General features: G+C 47.7%; 6 protein-coding genes across 6 annotated transcripts; 4 read left to right on the forward strand and 2 right to left on the reverse strand.

The window, feature by feature from the left end:
- The first annotated feature begins 537 nt into the window (after window positions 1-537).
- BCR38DRAFT_452487 (Rpp20 subunit of nuclear RNase MRP and P-domain-containing protein) lies at window positions 538-1767 on the forward strand. Its single transcript, XM_040861527.1, has 3 exons — window positions 538-747; window positions 802-1494; window positions 1547-1767. The coding sequence occupies exons 1-2, from the start codon at window positions 663-665 to the stop codon at window positions 1290-1292; spliced, it is 576 nt and encodes a 191-aa protein (XP_040709510.1). The 5' UTR covers window positions 538-662; the 3' UTR covers window positions 1293-1494; window positions 1547-1767.
- Window positions 1768-2803: 1036 nt separating this feature from the next.
- On the reverse strand, window positions 2804-3367 carry BCR38DRAFT_323127 (uncharacterized protein; the record flags this gene model as incomplete). The annotated part of the gene is made up of 1 exon (XM_040854783.1): window positions 2804-3367. A coding segment is annotated over one exon (564 nt), but the record flags the coding sequence as incomplete, so codon positions are not given.
- Window positions 3368-5834: 2467 nt separating this feature from the next.
- Window positions 5835-6272, reverse strand: BCR38DRAFT_414968 (uncharacterized protein; the record flags this gene model as incomplete). The annotated part of the gene is made up of 1 exon (XM_040858988.1): window positions 5835-6272. The coding sequence occupies one exon, from the start codon at window positions 6270-6272 to the stop codon at window positions 5835-5837; it is 438 nt and encodes a 145-aa protein (XP_040709512.1).
- A 2478-nt stretch (window positions 6273-8750) lies between these two features.
- Window positions 8751-10465, forward strand: BCR38DRAFT_462016 (uncharacterized protein; the record flags this gene model as incomplete). The annotated part of the gene is made up of 6 exons (XM_040862596.1): window positions 8751-8848; window positions 8911-9037; window positions 9108-9483; window positions 9541-9665; window positions 9699-9857; window positions 10019-10465. 6 exons carry the CDS (start codon window positions 8751-8753, stop codon window positions 10463-10465), a joined length of 1332 nt encoding a protein of 443 aa, XP_040709513.1.
- A 3359-nt stretch (window positions 10466-13824) lies between these two features.
- Window positions 13825-14615, forward strand: BCR38DRAFT_491151 (uncharacterized protein; the record flags this gene model as incomplete). Its single annotated transcript, XM_040864626.1, has 2 exons — window positions 13825-13906; window positions 13975-14615. The coding sequence occupies 2 exons, from the start codon at window positions 13825-13827 to the stop codon at window positions 14613-14615; spliced, it is 723 nt and encodes a 240-aa protein (XP_040709514.1).
- Window positions 14616-19374: 4759 nt separating this feature from the next.
- Window positions 19375-20209, forward strand: BCR38DRAFT_479149 (uncharacterized protein; the record flags this gene model as incomplete). Its single annotated transcript, XM_040863135.1, has 3 exons — window positions 19375-19500; window positions 19607-19889; window positions 20023-20209. 3 exons carry the CDS (start codon window positions 19375-19377, stop codon window positions 20145-20147), a joined length of 534 nt encoding a protein of 177 aa, XP_040709515.1. The 3' UTR covers window positions 20148-20209.
- Window positions 20210-21581: the final 1372 nt, after the last annotated feature.

The following is a 21581-nucleotide window of genomic DNA, read 5'->3' on the forward strand; positions in this document are numbered from 1 at the left end:
TGAGTCCAAAAAAACCTTCCCTGCATTGGATCAGATTAGTCTGACCGCCAAGTGATGAAGAAAGCCGTCCTCAATTCCGTGTGCCGTTTGGAGTTATTTGATAGCGACCAATCACTGGACCAAGCATCTTCACTACATACGCCTAACGCTAAATGCAAGGCCGGGACGGCCCAGTTTCAACATATTTGAGGAAATGGGGGTTTAGAATGAGGGCAGACCTCCCTCTTCAATACTCACCGGAGCCTTCAGGTGAATACTTTGGAATACTCCGCGGTTCTTGTTGGATGTGGTTCACGGGAGTTTGAGTCCGTTACTTTTACAGTTACTTTAGTAGCCACACGAACCGCTTAACATCAAATACGTCATAGATTTATTGAAATTTAATCTCTCAGAAGAATCAGAAGATGCCAGCATCCGAAAGAGACGGTTGCTAGAATACAGGGCTGTAGGGCCAGGGAGGTCCCCACTGTAGAGCCCCCACTGGCCAGGATACCCCACTTTATCTTTAGATCGTTCGAAGCTTGATTCAACGTCAAACAAGCAACACCTTGTGATGCAAAAGGAAGAATTCCACGGTAAAGTGAAAAGCTGGGAGACGCGTCGTCTAATAGCCCGGACAAACCATTGCATGATATCACGCTCTACATAGTGAATATCCGACAATGGCCTCACCAGGCGAAAGCGCAGCAGCGCGAAGACAGAAGCCCAAACAAGCCGCCCCAGCGAAACTACCACCCCTACCCAAGGGTCCGTCTTCTCGACGCCTACATATCGGCTAGACTTACTGATTGCTCGAACCAGGCACCACTATCCGCCATCGTCCGATACCCTCCCGCACTCCCCCCACGCGCGCCTCTCACCGCTTCTACGTCAAATCTTCGACGCCCTTCCGCTCCATCACGACACGAGTGCGCAAGCAGCTCGTCAAGAACCTGCGCACTTCCTCTTCCACACACCCGCAGGCCCTGACCAACAAGCTGTCCAAGAAAGACATGTCGCTATCGAGCCGCATCTACGCGTTGGAACAAGCGCAGGGGAGTGGGATTGGACTGGAACATGCCGGTGAGGTCGTCGTTGCCGGGACGGGGAAGGCGATTGAGAAGGTGGTCAATGTGGCTGCTTTCTTTAAGGGTCAGGGTGATTGTGAGGTCACATTACGGACGGGGAGTGTAGGAGCTGTGGATGATGTGGTGCAGGAGGGGGAGGATGAGGAAGAGATGGGTTGGGAGGATGGGAGCAAAACGCGGGTCAGGATGGTCAGCTCTTTGGAGGTGTCTATCAAGTTGAGGTGAGAGAAGACGGTGAGGGGGTCCATTTCGATTTTAGAAATAGCCTTATTGCTTGCTGCAAAGTTGGAGCAAAGGGTACTTGGTGCAGTTCTGCTTCTGCCCGTCGAGACTGCTTGAGGAAGTTGGACAGCTGTCATGGAAGACAATATGATGAACGGAACCACTCGTACCGAGCGAGCCCCTTAGTTCCATCCCATGGTCCAAGGTAAGTTCTCTACGGAACCCATACCATACTTGACGACTGATTTTTGGGCCAGGCAAATTGCAAGAGGGGGCATCTACCTATCAGTGCGTTTTCTTGTCCCAGTTGCATTATTATCGGACCTGTTGTGCAAGACAACCTGAATTATTACCAAACTGTTCGTCTCATGGAGTGTTCTGTGAACGCCGTTTCGCATCGTTAGGCGACGCTGTGCACCCGAACGAACCGGTATGTAGCAACATTGAATAAAATACAACTATCATTTCAATTCATAAATGCCATTTAACAATAGAAATCTCTTTCGGTGTCCTAGAAACCCTTATGATCTGCTCCTCGAGTGGATATATTTGGGAGATGTTCATACATCATACACGCCAAAATATGATCCATCCTCCACGGCGCTTGTACACGTTGCGGGTGGGCCAGATCGCGATGTCTTGTTCTACTCCTTCGCATGAGCAGATCAGAAATGTTCGTCTACACAAAAGGACTGATAATCAAAAACAACCAAGTGGTGGTATAATTTCGTTAGTTATGAATCTATTTATTTTACTTCTCTCTTTCTTATGTACGGATGTTCTCATGAGACTCTAAGCGGGCTAAATGACAAGTACTAAGTGTACATACCAGGTTGAGATAGGGGTACGGTGAAGGAGAACCGGCGGATTGAAGAAAAGCTTACATGAAATCTATCGCAGACTATGAAAGAGAAAGATCGATATTGAAATTACTGTTTAACACGTTAATGTCCATGTTCCTCGTTCTCCGAATAATGAAGATGATTAAATCAAAAGGGAAGGGAAAAGAAGAAGCCCCTGGTAAAATTCTGCTCGCAGCAGCTGTGGAAATGGGGACTTGTGTAAGTAAGTGATATGCAATGTAGAAGTGAATCATAAAAATTGATTTACCTCATCTCCGTTATAACTGTTCATGAATTAAACGAAAAAAGTGTAATATGCGTAGAGCGGCTGTCGAACACCAGCGGGGTCTAGATTTACGATCCAATGGCATATGCTTGCATAGCCTGTAGGCATCACGGGAGCAAACTTTTAACACACAACAAAGTTAGAGACGGAATTCAACAAATTATCAACACGCATTCATCAAAATTAACTATCAGAATTTAGTAAAAACCACAAACTTGCCCTTTCATTGAAGAGTTGTTGAGGGGTGAGTGCCACCGAGGAAGGGGGTGACAATGGATGGTACTTTATAATCCAGAAGGGGGTCCAGCGCAGGGATCAACTCCATAGTGGATGGTCACCTCCGACCACAGGTCGCGCTGGTTCTCTTCAAGTGAGCCTCTCGCCCTCTCCTTGGCAATTGCCGTTCGCGCTGCTTCAGCCTGGCAACGGTACGACCCGAATCTCCATTCTAATCGAGCTCTCCCCTCGCCATGTGAGAGCAAGAAGACATCGTCCAAGTCATACTGGAACTTGGAACGGAAGAATTCACGCAAGAATTTCTCGTTGACAATGTAGACTGGACCCTCGATATGAAGCACTCGACACTGTGGTCCAGGCGTCCGGGCCGCGCTCTTGATGCGATTGGATCGAACGCGCGGGACATAGCTGTCTACCGCAAACTGGCCAAGACGCGCCTGGTCAAGGAGAGTCTGAGCACCAACGCGGTTGAAGAAGACGAGCTTGGCGGCGCTGGTGGTTGAAATGGTGGCGCCTGGGACGGGGGGGTTGATGACGCAAGCGAACACCTTGCCGCACGAGCGCACGCAGGAGAGAAGCTTGTGGACGGTGCACCCAGGTGGGAGGTTCGTCAGCCAGAGGGAGCAGTTCTCGTGTTCCGGGATATTGGCTGATTGATTCGCAGCGAGGAAGGGGTTGCCCTTGTAGTTCATCGAGGTCCCGGTCGCCAGCATGTGGGCCTGGATGGCTTGTTCGGAGGTGGTGGGCCAGTTGGAACGAGTGGGTGCTCTGACGGAGTTCATGGGGAAATATCCCTCATTAATGGAGACGGTCGGCTGCTGAGCGAGGTGGTTCTGCTTTTGAGCATGGTGAGGCTGGGGTGAGGTGCCGCAAAGGGTCGTCTGCCGGGTGTGGCCCGTGGTATGAGTATACGACTCTCTGCGGCAGTGCTGGGAGAAGCCATTGGTAGTGATAGAAGTAGGGTCCGCATAGACTTGCGGTGAAATCTGGTGGATGCGGCTGTTCTCATAATTGAGAGGACGACCAAGCTGCGGGTATACGAAATTAGAGGCGCCGCCTACATTGTGGATGGGAAGAACATTGTTTTCTTGTCCGGGCATTGTGAAACCAACAGTTCGAGAACCTGGAAAGGGACCCATCGTAGGGAAAGGGTCTTCCCAGGTTCCTGTAGTCTTGTGCTTGTGAAAATCTTGAGTAGGATTTGAGATATTTGTGTTCAGATCGAGGTTGCATAGGGCAGTTCTGCCAACATTTGGCAGAGGTTTGCGATGAGTGACTCTTTGATTGGCCGGAGCCTTGGTTCCAGAAGAAGCCATGGTGATCTCTTCAGTGATGTAACCGTGAAGCAGAGACCTAGGCGTCTCGGAAGCCTGTGAATTGTCCGTATTCCAAATTTCTGGGTTGATGGCAAGATGTGGTGGTGTGATCTCCGCCTTGGTAGATGGGCTAGACGTGGTAGAGCTCATGGTAAGCTGCGACAGAGCAATGGTAACGTCGCTCAGCTTTCTTTTGCCACCCTTCGACGATGTTCCTGAGGTAGCCATCTTAAGTAGACTTGGAACAGCGGGCAGAGCTGAAGATAGCGAAAAGTGCGGAGGTTTTAGGAACTGGGAGCTCAACAGAAATCTATTCAAAATAATATTAGTCACAGGTATTTTACGAGCCGGATTTCTTTGAGGTAAGTAAGGTAGACGAAACAAGGCGATGTGACGTGATAGATGGAGGTGATTGGCAAAATAATGTAGTTACCTGGTGTTTGACCCGAAGTCAATATGGTATTGGTGCTCAGCAGGGGAGGGGGCAAGATTGGTGATAATTTCTTCAAGGATTGTGCAATATGGAAGTTCGTGGTCGAAGGAGTGTGACTGGATCTCAAAAGAGGGAAGTGGAAGTTCTCCGGGTCGGCGCAGCTGGTTTGGAAAGGCGACTGCCACCCCGAGATTGCCTCAGTTGCAAATTAAGCTATGATTGTGGATATACCTAAATCCGAGTCGAATAAAGAAACTATTATGGTGTGCTTACACAATAAAAATTGAGGAAAGTAGTTTAGCAGGGGCTCATATGTCAACTACAAAATCCTACTAAATATTCAATTTGGCCCAAACTGCATTTCTACTAGCCATTCTCTACTTTTATGCCTTGTGAAAAGACAGGAACCCTTATTGGATTATGTGTGCGTGACTCTTTGTCTTGCTACAAGGAGGTCTTAACCTTCAGGAGCTCTTGTGGCCACATAAAGAAGAATTGTTACCAAACACAGTCAACTGTAGCACGACAGGAGCGCTCGGTTTCATCAACATTGACCATGATTAAACAGAGACGAAGGTTTGAAAGAACTTGAACCTACTATGTAGCCTTTGTTGCCCTTATTGCAGTTTCATCTTCCTGTGTCTTCTTCTCACCCACCCGGTGTCAAAAAAGCCTTCCCAAAGGCCTACATCCTAAGTTTCTGTAGACATTGTCTATCTATGTACCGTAGCCGAACTAGATACCCCCCTGTGTGTCATTAAAGCCAAATATGTCATCATATGTATTTTAATATGGCAGCCGAACAGCGTAATGGTAAACTTATGAGCTTTAGAAAAGCGTATTCGAAATATAGTTTGTAGTAAAGTGGCAGAAAGATGTATATCCCAAGACTATAAGAAGAAGGATTTCTAGGAAGAGGGGAGGAATATGCAATCCCCTCGAGACTTGGATTGCGTATTCTAAGCAGCCAAGGATCTGTGCCAGGCTGGTTTCCCGCTACAACATAGACGCATCATACCAACAAGAGTGGGAACAATGAAATACATGCTCTTTGTAATCCGGTGTAGCGTTACACGCGGATTGGATGTTTCAGGCCCGGATACAGCTGCATGTAGCTGGCCAAATTCGTACATGATTAGCTAATCGACGCATTAAACCCAGTTAGGGAATAACGCATATAAGACAGGCTTCTAGAATATGTGGTATTATAGTTAAACTAGCAACAAGGTATCAATGGAGACTACTAATTAGAAATATATAGTTCTTAAAAGTAGACCAACCAGGCGCAAGCTACATATGCCTGCGCTGTCTATGTCCTTCGTTCGTGTCCATGAAGCTTCCTGCTGATAATGTTCTCTCCCCTCCCACCTGAGGTCCAGTATCTTTTCGAACATTGCTAATCCCATCCGTCAAGTTTTGCACGCTCTCACTCTAGCCATCATCGTCCCTTCTTGACCGTAGAGTAGGAGCCAGTCGATAACCATCCCGATCCAAATACTCGAGTGGCTTGGGTTTGAATTCTGCTCTGATCGACCTACCGACTTTGGATACTCTGATTCTGGATGCACCCCTGAACATGCCGTCCGTCGCAATGTGATTATCTTCGTATGCCGCGGCCTCGAGTCCGATCTTGCCAGCAACACGGTTCAGTTGATATGGTGCATCTATGTCTAACCTCATCGTGTTACCAAGCCAAATGTCGAAAGCACCCTTCAAGCTTGGTATGCAAGCGGTGATGACCGAGAGATTGTAGGAAACCTCGAGCCATGTTGTCGGCTGGAGGGCTAGCCATGTGAAATCGCTCGTGTGGTTATATAAACACGACGTTTCAAGAAGGGCCGGGATGCTTGTAATCGGACAACTGCTCATCGTTTATTAGTCTATTGACTGCTTTCCACGGGATGACTGGGAATTCCATGTCATACAGGATACGGAAGGCGAATAGAGCCACAATCAGAGCCTTGGTTTTTATTCCAGTCTGAACATTCCATACCATGGCAATGGCCAGCATACATATGAGCAAGTCCGTCGCAACGTTTGTCGTTATAGTGAAGAGGTAGGTTGCCTGCATTGTCGGACATGTATTCTCGTCTGCTAGCCAGGGGGTGGGGAGAAGTGTCAGGGTACGGCTAGGCCGAAGGCAATAGTACAGAGTGATGGGGAGTAACGGGCGTCCCTCCTACGTAGCACCGGGTGGTCACTGGCGGTCTCAGGTAGGGGTGCCCACGGTGATGCATTGATCTCTGCTCCTTCCCTATCCTACTTCGAGATGGTCCTTATATAGATAGCTAGGCCGCCGCTTGGACCCGGCATAACAGCAGGGTCGGCGATGCCAAGGATCTTGACTCTCGTCATCCCAAAGCTTCACATAGATTGTAATCATGACTCGGGAGTCTTTTGTCCGAAACACCCCTCCGGCGCCCCACCGGTGTCTTGCGTTCAGTGTCCTGACACCCACTGGTGCCTATGGCATTCTGTTCTCTGACAAGAAGGCATTGGAAAGCCATCGTTACAATGCCGGCCAAGAGGAATACACCAATCAAACCCAGCAGGGCCCTTGTCGCAATACGAATCAGACCAAAGGTGTTGATGGAGCGGATAAACAGGCACATGCATGTCTTTGTGCAAGCGGCAATGACGATGCTGAGAAGTGAGTTCATATATTGAAGCTGGGGCTATCAGATCTATTCGCAATCAAATGGTCAGGAGGTGGCCTGGGGACGTTACATTGCGAATAGTGTCTACAGCACTCGCTTCAAGCATCTCTACATGCTTCCCCAATCCGGATTGAGCTGCGTAAATCGTCAGGCAGACCTGAACCAAGAGTAAGAAGAAACCGAAGAGGAGTATAAAATCACAATATCTCAAAGACAGGATGTTTCGGCGAATCAAAAGTGTACCAACAATAGATGTGGTCGAGACGAGGGCAAAGACAACGGTGACAATGACAAGTACAGCTGTCTGATCATTTGGACCCAGTCGTAAAAAGGGCGCTGATCTTCCCATGATGAGAGACATCTGTGTCCACTAAGTGGGCGATGATCAATTTGTCATCATAGTTTGAAAGGACACCCATCGCGAGTGGACCTCTACGGATACTTGTGAATCAGAAGCTATAAAGAGGCGTCGGCGGTGGGAATTCTAAGCTCTATTACGTCGCGTCGAATATACTCAGGGTTACTTGTACCGTTGCATGCCCATATATCTAGTCTCAGGTATATTGACCAGTGACCACTCTCCACGCAAATACCCAGAATGAACAAACCTCAGCATTGATCCTACCACGTAATGTCCGATTTCAACATTGGCTAATCTTATGAGGCCAAACCCATTCATACCCTGGGTGTGGTTTGCACTTCGGGGAATCTTGAGTGAGACTAGTAAAAAGAAGGCGACCATGTCCGTATGATAATCTAGAGTGCAGCACAATTATATCTGTGACGAATCGGAAGATATCCATTCCTTTCCCCTCACACACGATCTCAGTTCCCACCGCGCGCAAGCGCCGGAGTTTCCTGTCAGTTTGCGAGAAGTGTGTATGGATCTTGTTCGCACAGGTGAACGGAGGAATATCCATACCAAGTTAAGTGCCCTTGGCCCGTTTAGCTTATGGACCAATCACATTAGGCAACTCAATCCGACAGTTTGGAATGCCGCAAATTGATGATCTAACAATGCCAGAGCTGCATGGTGGTGGATTGCACGGCCAATTTCAATGCGTGAAGGCTTAAACTCTTCAATTAATGCCACGTCGAGAGTCCTGAATGAATCCGACTTACTCAGGCAATCAGATAGTCATCAGAAAGAGTGAAATGATGACAAGAAGCCCCCAAAAGAAGTGCTGGACGCGGCCCAACTACCCAAGCTAATACCCACGGCCTGGCCTTGTTAACGCCCGTAACGCTGCCTCTCAGGCTGACTTGTTATGTACAAAGATCAGCGGTGCGTTCGCTTATTATATACAAGTGACAAACGACCAACCATGATGAATCACAGATCCACAATGGCCACAGCCGAGCTTAGGATTAATGAGAATAAACCCATGAACAGACCGGGGTAAGTGAAGGGTTTGAGGTGCTTCTATGTACACTGGTACACTACAAACATTCAGTAAACATTGATGCAAACTGTTGACTCACTTGGGCCGGAAAATATGCATGTTGGTGGAGCTATCATCTCCACATAATGAACAAATAAGGATTGCTGATAAGGAGCCCTGTTTATTACTGGGAAGCGGGGAAGTTGCTCATTGACAAGGGCTCAGTATAGGTCCATGTAGACCTTGTGGTAAATGAAGTAGTTGCCGCTGTGATTTATTACACTTTGGATCGCAACGAAAAATTCGCGATGCGGCCATCTCTCGTTGACTTTTACACTACTCGTTGGCCGTCTCAGCTTTTCGCATTTTCGGGCATGTACCTGATCACTTGGGCCGGTATTGGCATGTGAGTTGAGACTAAATCATAACTTGGAACGGGCATGGCTTTAAGCTAACCGTGTGTGGTAGGAATATGTACTATGCCATTCTCAACGGAGGGCCTGTCGCATATCTGTTCAACTATCTCATCGTGCTGACGGGCGTTTTGGCTCAAGCAGCGTGCATAGCCGAGTTAGCATCCATCGTTCCATCGCCGGTGCTCAGTATTACTGGACATATCACTTCGCCCCCCCCCGAGGATCAGGAGATTTGTGACCTGGATGCAGGGTCGTTCGACGTGGTTAGGATACATTGCGACCCTCGCGTCCGCAATCAACAATGGTGTTATCAACCTCGAGGCGGCTGTATCGATAAACTGGCCCAACATAGAATGGCTGGGATGGCATACTACTTTGCTTTGCCTCTGCAGTTTGGCCTTTTGCCTCGTCATTAATCTTTGGTTCTTCCCTATTGTACCCTGGCTGGAACTTGTCGTTGGTATTTTCAATGTTTGTTTTTTCTTCATATATCTCGTCGCGCTCTGGGTCCTGTCGCCTCGCAACAGTGCCGATTTCATCATGACGAGGACCAACTTTTCCAGGTGGGATAATAGTTATATATCTTGGAATGTTGGCATGCTAACGCAAATATGGATGTTCATCGGTACGTTAAGCTACCTTGACCGTATTGGACAGAGAACCCACTGACAATGGGGCAAAGGCCTGGAATGTGTCATTCACATGGGAGAGGAAACGAAAAATGCTAGGCGCTCAGTGCCACAAGCCATGTTTTGGTCCATTGCGGCTAATGGTGCATTGGGCCTGATAATGGTCTTCACATACATTGTGAGTCTGACAGCCCACCAATCCTAAACGCAGCTGACTTTGCAACTTCGGATTTGCATGCCTCCGATTGAAGACCTCATAACAGCATACAACCCGTTCATCTATCTCATCACGGTCTCAACTGGCTCCAAGGTAGTAGCCACAGTCATGGCGACTGGCCTTGTGACAATTCTCATTGGTTCAAACATGTCGGTCTTCTCATCAGCGACCCGCTTGACTTGGGCGTGGGCGAGAGACAGCGGCTGTACGTGGTTTCCCAAAACCTCCCTTGGCTGCAAATCTTTCGCGACGAATTAAATTTTGACCATACTTTCGTCTTATTACCCTCATATTTCGGCCACGTTGACGAAAAGCATCGTGTACCCATGCGCGCTGTCCTCTTCACCTGCCTCATTGTGGCCTTCATGGCGTTACTGAACATCGGAAGCTCGACCTACGTCGCCTTCGGCGCTCTGACCTCACTTTCCTCGCTCTCTTTGTACTTCAGCTATGCCATCATTTTTTCCATCTCCTTGCATACCCGCCTCACATGCGGTCTTGCAGCTGGTGAGTGGAGCATAGGGCGATGGGGAGTGTATGTGAACGCCTTTGCGCTAGTGTATACCCTGTATACCATGATTTGGCTTCCATTCCCCACTACAGTTCCTGTCACGGCGGGAACGATGAATTACTGCGGTCCTGTCTTCCTTACTGTCATGATCGGGGCTCTAACTGCTTGGATATTTTGGGGAAGCAAGCACTGGCCGGGACCGAACCAAGGAGTTGTCGAAATCGTCCTGCGCAACTCGGGGGTAAAATAGCACGCTCGGGATCGGTTCTGGAACAAGAGTTTCAATCTACAAGAGGTAAATTCCAAGTGCTGCAAATATTGAGGGTGGCGTTCATGCCCACCACAAATCGGCATTGGGCAGTTTAAAATATACTATAAAAGAAGTAACTGACTTAAAACCGCCATCAGATTTATACATAGCCTTAAACATCTTTACATTATCCCCTTAATCCTCCGCCGTGCCATCAGCAAAGCACATCAGTGTCGTAGTATCCTCCGCCACCGCTAATGTGCCATTGGTGACCTTACACCCACTTCATCCACCAACTTCACGGAAATACCCTGCGTAGACATGCGGCGTAACGCGGGTAGGGCTTTCGGAGATGGACGTGGAACTGTTTGCGTTGCTGTCCTGGCATGCGAGGAGGTGGTAGGGGGGGTTCATCGCCGTTGTTATAATATTTGCAGCCGTGGCAGTTGGAACAGGAGGCCTCTGTTTTGGGGAGTGTTAGTTTTATAGCTTGAATCTTTTCTCTCTATGTTTTATAGGAAGCTCAGTGGAGAACTTACTGTTTCTCTGCGAGTAGTAGTAGTCGCAGTTCTTCTTAAAGATATTGCGTGGAGCATCACCTGTAACTGCAGGCACAAACAGTGGATAGTTAAGATACCTGTGTCTCAGTCAGACAATAACACATGTTGGTGTTTATTCACTCCAGAATTCGGCACACTTGCTGGATCCCGGGGAAGACGTGGCTGTATCTGCTGTTTTCGTACTAGCAGTATCGAGCCGCAGTCACGCCGACCACGGCCATTGAGGCGACGATTAGTCTGAAGAGCATCATGATTACTGGATCAAAGTAGAGTGGCAGGGATCGGTCGATTTCAAGGAGTGGATACTGAAATGAATTTCACACTGCTATCTGCTAGGTTGTAAGACTTCCATTTTATATTCATGGAGTATAACCGACCTTGAGTAGATGGACCAGAAGCAAAAGGAAAGCGATTCCTGCCGGAGAATTTTCCATATTGAGTGCGTCACAGTGCACCCAACAAAATTATTGTGTACACAGATCAATATCTGTGATTGACAGCTGAAATCCCTATTGTTTAACATCGAAGTAGTCGCATTCCGTAACGCCGAGCTGTTGTCCGACCTAACCGTGATGAAGTACACAAGGACTTCTTCTGAAAGCCTGTAGTCACAGCGGAGGCCTCGACGTAAAAAAGCTGTAAAAAGCAAAAAATTATTATTATTATTATTATTATTATTATTATTATTATTATTATTAAATACGCCGTAGGCTCGAAGCCCCCGGTACCTCTACTAGTACTCCCGTATGTCAAACCGTGCCCTAATGGCTGGACTAAATACATACGCTGCGTCGTCGGTTCGCCCTATTGGCGACTGCGTTGCGTTCACTACCATATTACGTTGGTTCTCAACCTACCAACAAAGTCCCCCCTGAGAAGATCGATGCTATCTGGGCCTTGAAGCTGTCCGACCCGTCCCTAGCAGCCACCTTACAATAGTCCCACTAACTACTGGTTCCCCTGTTGCCGTTGCGAGGTCTCTGCGAGAGTATAGTGGCCGTGGTGCGATAGCGGCCCGTAATCGCTCCCTCGGTCCTTCCAACAGCCCGCAAAAGAGGATTACGTGCTCTGCCGTCTCAGGGGCGTCGCCACAGCGGCATAGCGGCGAGTACACGCCAAAAGCCCCTGTCTTGAATAAGAAGGCTGCTAGTCCTATTTTTTCCGTCCTGATCTGGCACAGCGTAGACGCCTCCAGTCGGTTCAGGCCGAAATACTTGCCCCCTTTCGGTATCTGCATCGAAGGGCCCTCCGGTTCCTCAGCGATAGCGCGTCGCTGGCGATCGTGATGCTCTGCTCCGGTGAGCCATCTCTTCCTCCAGTGGCCGAGGAGGGCAGCCGGGACCTCCTTTTCCTCACTCATCCACTCGGAGCCCCGGGCCTCCTTCTCCATAGTGTACCCTACCGGTCGGAAGTATAAATTAATATGACGCAAGGAAGATAACTTCCATCACAAGAGAGGCAATTTTTCGATAACAATTAACCCAGGGATTCGTACCAAACAGCTGAATGATCGAAACACTTACAGGGCATCGAGAGTGGACGATGCCCCGTCACATGATCGACTGTATCAATACACTTGCTGGTGGCACAGAGCCAAACGCAAAGTACTGGAATCGAACACTTGTAAAGATAGCTACAGCTTGGAATGAAGACCTTCTAATAAATCATCCTATAAACTGTCTGACTTGGCTGAGCATTCCAAAGAAAATGAAATTTCAGCAGCTCAGAGATCTCAAAGACACGACTGAAGACATCTTGCAAGCTTACATCATTAGAATTCTCATACTCCTAAATTTTACCTATGAAACCAATTATAATAAAGAAAAACCAAACTGAAGCTGCAGTACACCGATGGCCCCAATCGCTGGCCTTTGTCGTGCTTACGACCATTTCCTGATCTACAGCGAGTCATCTCCATATCCCTTTGAATTTAATAATATCTCAAGTTTACTCACAATTCAATCCCTGTGTTTATCGTTTTGACTTGCATGGCGATTGTGATTATTCATTTGCTGTCATGGTCCCCTTGGTTATGTGGGATGGGTTTCCCCAGAGATCAGTGACAGTACGTTGGCTTCGTTACAATAAGGGATCTTTGATTATACAATGAGTAAAACAAAGGACTATTCACTTGATCCATAAATCTTGTTACCAGTTGCAACATGATCTCATGAGCAAAGCATGCAGCTAGTAGGGTTGCCAGCAGTACCGGGAATAAGGAACTGCAACTTTTCGATCATGACTCACGGAACTGCCAGGCAAGAAGCCAGTCAGTGTGTATGAAAAATTTGTGATTCCATCTGTAAGGTTTTCATCTGAAATCTACCTAAGTACGGAATTTGTCTGCGCTTGATTAGGCGCAGCGGTTTGGAAAATGCGGGAAGGGGGCGGGTCCGCGATGTGGCTCTTTCTATGTCTGGTCACTGACTTCAAATCGGTCTTTGCTCTGAATTCACCGGCCAAATCATATTAAGCCCCTCTAGACATTAACACGTCTTCTATTCCTCGGAGTGGCCATGAGGAAAACGACATATCTATCTTTGCCATCTGTTAGAACTGGCGTCACGCCGTCTGAATCCGTCCGGCCATTTGAGTTTACAGCCGCAGCCACAATTAACCCAAGTACACCATCACCCCTCGAGTCGCAAGTGTCATCCACCAGCTTTCCCTTGTGTAATCTCCACCCTCGTAGTCCGTCTGGAAGTCAAACCCCGTTTGCGGGACTAAACATTTGACGTCACAACAAGTGCCTTCCGCCTTAATCTCGTCTCTTCCGGGCACTCGAGCAAGTTGAAAACCATGGAATCAACACCGTACGACCCTGGCCATGCGCACCTTCTAAGAGCTCTCAAGGACTCCACTGCGCCTCGCACTGTCGTCGGTAAGCAGATTTTACACAGCCCTCCACGATGACTTGTATACGTCCCAATCCACTAAGCACTCCAACAGACGCTGTGATTCATGTTCTGCAAACCAAGAACGAGGCTCAAATGCTCCATGCATCGCGTCGCCAGAAGCTGGAGAGCCAGATCGAGATCCTCTTAGAGGAGAATGAGCATCTCAAATTGCACAATCGCAACGATGTGCTTGATCAGCACATATTGAAGTTCAAGCTGGAAAATCAAGCCATTGAATTCCAGAACAAGATCAGCAGTCTCGAGGCCGACAAGAAGGAACTCCAGGGACTCATTCTGCAGAAGAACATGATGTTGAGAGTGGCCAACGAGACGAACACAGAGCAGCGCCTCGAAATTGCTGATCTGAACAACGCCAACGATGGGCTGGAGGATAATGTCCACCTGCTGGCCGGCGAGAACAACCGTCTGCGTACTGAGAACCGCGAGATGCGCAAGCACATCACGCAGTTGGAGGGTTATCTCGAGGAGCTCAAGGTTGCGATTACCGGACTTAAGCCTGCCACCAACATCGGAGATATCGCCGATACCCGCGATGAGAACGAGAAGCTTCGATCTGAGCTCGAAATTTTGAAAGCCAAAATGGGCGAGACGAGCTTGGATGATAATGATCAAAACGGCGAGGTGGCGTCCTTTGTCGTATCAGGTCCCAACATCCCAAATGATGTGGGATAAGTACGTTTTTGACTCTGCGCATTACTATACGAGTTGAGGGTCACTCAATTCACGGGGAATTACAGGAACAATTGGATTCTGTATGAAAAGTTTGTGAATAGGGGGATGGTTGAAGATTGTGTGGACGAAGCACCGCAGTCAACATCTCTGTATTCGAGGCTGATGATGGTAGATACTTGCTGGAAATCAACGTCAATGAGGCTGATATATACATACAGTGCTTTCAAAGTTGAAATAAGCATGAATCGCATACCAACAGCCATTTTGCATGCAATTGAAGCACTTGCTGATAAACGTTATTTCTCATGGACAAGACTTTTGTTTGAAATACAGACTGGAGTTGACAACAATAGCATTCTATAACAAAAAATTAAAGAAGGTAAGGGACTAAGTGTTTGTGAAAGACTCCGTTTTCACCCTCAAAACATATCCATCATGCCTAAGTACAACCACGCATATAAAAGCCTCAACACATGCTGATACTTGGGTGCCATCTTGAAGCCCAAAGCAAATCAAATAAATGGAACATGTAATCTGGATACATCATAAAGAAAACCTTTCACACCCCACGAAACCAAAATGCCAGGCCAACCAATCGATCACAGCCCCTAGATCAGCATCTTCTGCCGCATGGGCAAGGGAGACATAGGAAGAAACGAAAGAAAAGACAACCCTGGGACCATCTTCTGCGTCACCTCGACGGTCAAATATTAGCGTTTGTAGCGGAATGCCGCCCGTGGGTGTGACGACGGTGCCGAAATTTTAGAGGTGCTCGAGGACACATCGAAGAATCTACGAGGCCTTTGCCTGACTGACCAGATCACACAGGGGCTCTTGGACCTGTTGCCCGTCGAGCAAATCTTCAATGCGATTGTTGATACAGCCAGCCAGAGAGTTCAGGTGAAATTTGGCAGGTCGCTACGGCTCCGCATACTTCTCGGGACGGGAAGCTGCGGGGCCTTCGACGGCAGGTCCATCAATGGCAGATATTTACAGGGCACTTCCTCATGGGCAATATCGGTCAGGAGAAGGTCCTTCGGCAACCGAGACTTAAAGAGCGAGACCCTCAATTGTAAGACAATACATTTCTGCTTCGAGGGTGAATCCAATTGTGCAAATACCTGCGGTAAGTGCAACGCCGGTTGTTAAGCCAGCTGGGAAACGTTATCTTGCTGCTATTGCCAGCCAGGCTCTCGCTCTTATGGATAACCAGGCTGCTAACCCAATTTTCAACCCTGCAGTTAACCATGATGTAATCGGCGGAATAGCAACCCAACTACAGACGTAGCTCCATGGGCCAGTCTGCCTCCCGTAGAGCTTCCTGAAGACTCACTTTCAAATTCACCGGATGGCTTCCCAGTCAGAGGCGCATATGAACCTCCCATCGTAGACCCTAGGGAGCTCTCTCCACTGCTAGTAATCAGCGACCTGTCTGGCGCCGGTATCAACACGTAGGTCTGCCGCCTGAATGTGCTAGGTCCAATGTCTGAATTAGACGAGTCACATTACTACGAGGTTGAGTGAAATATTTGTGATGGCTGGAATCCTAGGCGGGATAACTGGAGGAAAGAGTTGGTTGAGTGATGCGTGAGCATGTGAGGTGTGAATAGTTGTATTGGGAAAGTGATGCCGCGAGAAGTAGGTGGTCCATACTTGATTGGTTGATATAGTAATTTTTTTTATTAAATACGCCGTAGGTGTTAACCCTCGGTACCTCTACAAGTACTCCCTTAAGGGGCTATAGATGATATAGCGGGCCCTTAAGCCGCGTCGGGCGGTTATACAGGTAAACTTGTAGCCAAACGACTACTAAACCTCCTGTCCCTCCCTAAGTCTGTGCTACAACCCCTGCCTGAACTACCGATAAGTGTGGTAATGTGGCACTTAAATTCGTCCTCAGGGGTGGGATGCTGCTGATGTGCAGAAGATGCTCGACTATTTTTTGTCGCGACAAGTCGTAGTATCTGCTAATTGGGGTTCTCGTCGAGCGTATACATCTCAACCATACGCTCAAGTGGATAGACCGTAACGTGGTCTAGACGCTCGCAAGAATCGCGGCGAGAGGGGGTCCGATAAGGGGTCGGATTAACGATTGGAATTCTGGACCGGCTGTCGAGTTATATTCCGCCGACGTAGTGCTTGACGGTCGACTGGCTAGGATGCTCGTAATCCTAAACTGCACCAATCTCCCTATTATCGCTAGGTGGGCAGCGCGCCGTAAGGGTTGACTAAACCCCCTTGTGTGTCAGCTGCGGGATTCGAACCTGCGACTCGTCACCGACCCAAGTGGGCGAGGCTCAAATCGGGACTTATCTACCAGCGAAGTGACCAACTACACCAGCCGACGATATAGTAATTAAATAACTTTGTTTGTGAATAAGCAGCCAATTTATAGAGGCTGAACCATGATTTCTTGTCTTGAACACTTTTTGCCTGCGCATAGTATTCCATGCCCATATTGGCACTTTGCGCTGGATTTCTTGCTGGATTTCTTCTTCACCAGCTTGGCCATCACAGTTTGCATACTTTTACTTCTTCCTATGGCGGAAGAACCTAAACTACGTCTTTCATTAACATCATCAGACCTGTCAGTTTCATTTTCTACTGACTAGCATAAACCACAGTGATTCGCACCGGAAAGAGCTGAAGGCGGCAAAGAACAATTTGTCCTCGCTCTGGGACTATATAATGATTACCAATGTTTTTTGCTCTACAGCATCGTGTCTACTGACGGTAAACATGAACGGCATTCAATGTTAAATTAGACGAAAAGACACACCTCTTGGTTCCGAACAGTCTACAAAGGCCTGTCCCTATTTCTCCATGTAACCAGGTCAGTGCGGCTAGATGGATGCGTACACGAGTCGGCTCATGAACTCTTATGGAAGGCTTATAGTTTACTATCGATTCCCTCGTCTTCCGGTCTCAACCCTATTGGTGAGCTTTTTATTTCACAGGAAAGTGTGGGGATGATAGCCTAAAGTATGGTAGTGCTTGAATTCAAGCATTAGTTGTCGTTCAACGTAGGAAATCCTTCTTTCCAAGCTAGTAGAGCTTCTGGCTTCGAAACTCTGTTAGTTGTCGAATCCCTTCTACCAAACTCCCTGTACACAGCTGGGCTAGAAGTCGCGACCTGTGACGGTTGTCACGTGATTGACCCACACTGGTCTGAACAGATTGATAAGTGGTTGCACATACCAAAGTCAGGGACTTTGGTATAGGTCTCTTTTGGTGAAGACACCTGGTACGGTGGCGTAGTGGCAAGGATTGCAACCCCTGGCGCGGCGTGACACAACACCAAAGTCAAATACGGGTGCGCTGACTCGTGTACCCCTCTGCGGAGGACGATGATTCGAGTCCCGCACTTGGAAAAGTCGACTGAGGCTTTTCAGGGATCTACTTATCCAGAATTACCCTTGGCTGGAGGCAAGGTCTCTAGAGCGAAGTCTCGCGGACGAGACTTGTCAGAACGGGGGGTAATGTGACGGTTGCCATGTGATTGACCCACACTGGTCTGAACAGATTGATAAGTGGTTGCAGATACCAAAGTCAGGGACTTTGGTAACGGTCTCTTTTGGTGAAGACACCTGGTACGGTGGCGTAGCGGCAAGGATTGCAACCCCTGGCGCGGCGTGACACGACCATTTGTTCGATGAGGTTGTCTATCGATCTTCTACGTCACTCATTGCCGACCCAGCAAGACGGCTTGTCTGACTTGTGGGGGTTCGGACGTTTTCTCCAACCTTGCTTGTCTGACCTAGACCTCCTTGGCAGAATGTGTGCGACTCAAAAATAGCCTGTCAACTCAGTCGCTTTGCACGGATGACATTTGCTAAGAAAGCTTAGTCCAATCCATCGGACGCACTTCGGCATGGCATGGAATCAGTTGCGATTGGCTGACTTCATATCGAAATTTGGGCATGCAAATTTAACTATCCCCTAATTATTCTGATCACGATTATATCAACCACGGTGAGACCTTTCCAATCGTTTCATGGTGCAAAATTAATATTAACAATCATTCCCTGTCTTACTTTGGCAGACAACTAGGAGCAGGCCCGCGATATTTACTCAGCATGTGGCTTGGATCGGGATCATGCCGTCCACGGCGAACATACTCACGAACATTGTTCTCCTAAATGTAGGAAAAGTGCCCCACCAACTCAAGAACGGGCCCAACGGATAGGCGCTCTCTGAGCTTATTATAACCCACAATACGAAACTCTTGACCCGACTCACGTCAACCTAAAGAATCTTTTATAGGCTGAACCTACAAATTAGAAGACAACGAGACTCGTGTGTTGCCTACATGCGAGCTATCCTTCTATTTGGTGATAGACAGACCCGAACGCGACTTCGGCCCCTTCTTTTCGGACGAAAGTTCAGCGCCAGGTATCAGATGATTTATTTTCGACAGTATTTTATGGAGAGAATATTCAATTGCAATGTAATCTAGATCCTTTTCATCATGAAAATCGAAAAGGGAAAACTCTCTTCAAGTCAATTGCCGTTATAGACTCATAAGGCGAGTTATATGGAGTGATATTGAGTTGATTAATAGTCCCTGCGATCCGGCACTTACGAATAATGAGGATCTGGACCAGGGCTCTGTATTTTCGGTGAAGTTGAGCGAACGAGAGAGAGTTTGGGTGGTCTATATAAGCCAGCATGAGACACGCCATGACGAAACTTGAAGATATTTCTCTTCCTCAACATCCCAAGAACATTCTAGGCCAGCTTCCACAAGTCAAACGTCATCATGATTTTCACCAAAGTCTTCACTCTGGCCATCTTGGCCGCCATTCCGGCCTATACTGTCCCCGTCTCATCAGTACCTCCAAATGCTTTGAACGTCAAGCTCAACGACAAAATGTCTAAGGATATGGTAAATTCCCCAGCAAAAAAGCCCTTGGCTAAGGCGCAGGATTGATCGCATGATTACTGCCCTCGAATGTATGATATCAATTTCTCCGTTGCTGACCGTACATTAGGACAACCCCCCAGACAAGGACAACGACATGTACTCCGCCTTGCAGGCCCGCGCTGATGAAGAAGCCGACATCAACGCACACGAGTTTCAGCCACCTAAGGCTAATGCCGCTGAAATGGTGTCTCGTGATATCGGGACTTCGGACCTCGCAGAAACGGATAAAGAGGTCTCCAAGAGATCCAACGAACCAAGAGGCTTCAATCATCATCACGGTGGCCGCGGAAAGTGGGTTAATCATCACCGTGGTGTCCACAAGGCGGCTATTCATCGTGGTGCATGCTTAGGTGAGAAGCTCAGACGTCCATTCACTTCACTTGACTGTATTCTGGTCCCCCCCGCGAGCAAGGATTTTACACTCAACAAATCGTTATCATTTAATCCCCTTTCAATACTGCAAAGCTGACCGCTAGGGATTAGGAGGCGTGCACCGCAATAGACGTGGCAAGCATCATGGCGCCGGTTACTACAAGAAATTGAACAGAATCTCAGGCCACACCCGCAATTGGGACCATGGCGCACGTAGAGCGTACCATCACCATTAAGCAGATTTTTCGTCTTGCTTGGATGATTAAACATCAAGTTCTTTTCTGGGTGACAAGAGATTGTACAACGTATTGAGGAGCAGGGGATAAAAGGAGAAGTCATTTGTCATCGTATCATGATGTTTAGTACTTTGTAATACTAATTGAGTCATTATATGCTGTACAAAAAAGTTCACAAGGGCATTTTATGGGGAGGGGTATTCAAAAGGGGATTCGAAAGGGGATTTCTCAAATGAGAGTAAATAATTAGTAACCACTCAGTAGCTATATTTTGCCAGCACTAGCAATTTTACGATGCAATTAAGACACCGTCCTCTGTTTATTATTCGATGTGGCATCCTTGCTAGCTATGGTAATTGTATTTCCTAATGTAGTGGAGAGGGTTTGGCGCGCAGAAGCTATAATCTTTTACTATTTCCTTGGCAGCTTAGTTGTCGTCTAGATCTGAAAGCCACGACATGAGAAGAGAGGTACAACAACACAAACCTTGTTCTATCCAACTTGGTTTCAAGAATGGATAGATATTCAGCATACGCTGCGACTTCCTCAATCTCCTTGGGTTTTTACAATCCTCCAGACGAAACTCTTCTCTGACCAACGGGCTTTCGGTATTGGCTTCAAGAGTGAAACAGATTATTGTTCTTAGCCCGTATGGTTTTATCTTGTACAAGCTCTTCTAATACGGTCTCATATGCGCTGTTTTTATTTTCGCCTTTCCCATCGTCTGATTCGACCTAGACGTTCCAAGGAGGATTCTTGCATTACGGACGACTCGGTTCTCTTGTTTTTACAATCACGCCCGGAAGGTCGACAACGCGTTTGCAAATCCACTAGTCTTGAATATACGGGTGCCTACGTGTATATCAAGTAAAACTAGCGATAATCCACTGTAATACGCTATTTAGTCCGTAATCTATGGCTCTACCAATTCACCATGATATGACCAAGAAGCGTCGTTCGAACCGTAGCGGCCGGAAATTCCGCATAATCGTTCACGGGAATAGTAAAATTGTTCAATGTGTCTTTCATGAGGATCATTTCGTTAATATTGGCGTCCATGCCTCGAGAATGGTCACAGATGCAGCAAAAGTTCAAGACAGAGAACAAAATCAGCGAAACGGGGATTGATTCGCTAAGAAAGGCATGTACGGAAAAAAAAACACCACCCTGAATGATGTCTGTAGCGATTGCTCCTCGGCCTAGTCGTCCGCCGTCCATAGCAGCTGCGATGCATTAGCCGACCATGGATTCATCGAGGGGGTGTTACTCAGCAATATTTGCGATGGCTTCATCTTTGATATGAGAAATTCGCAAAGCGGATTTCACCGTGGTGGTTTTCTGTCCTACTTCCACAGGAAAAAAGAAACACGCCGGCCACCAGCGTCGCTATGGCCATGTTACGTGGATACTTCATAATCCAAATGGGGCTACATC

Source organism: Pseudomassariella vexata, assembly GCF_002105095.1.
Source record: "Pseudomassariella vexata strain CBS 129021 chromosome Unknown BCR38scaffold_28, whole genome shotgun sequence".
In the NCBI taxonomy this organism is placed as follows: domain Eukaryota; kingdom Fungi; phylum Ascomycota; class Sordariomycetes; order Amphisphaeriales; family Pseudomassariaceae; genus Pseudomassariella; species Pseudomassariella vexata.

Coding starts and splice junctions, on each gene's coding strand:
- BCR38DRAFT_452487 (XM_040861527.1), top strand. CDS start 663: ATGGCCTCACCAGGCGAAAGCGCAGCAGCGCGAAGACAGAAGCCCAAA. Junction 748..801: donor ACTACCACCCCTACCCAAGG/GTCCGTCTTCTC, acceptor TGCTCGAACCAG/GCACCACTATCCGCCATCGT.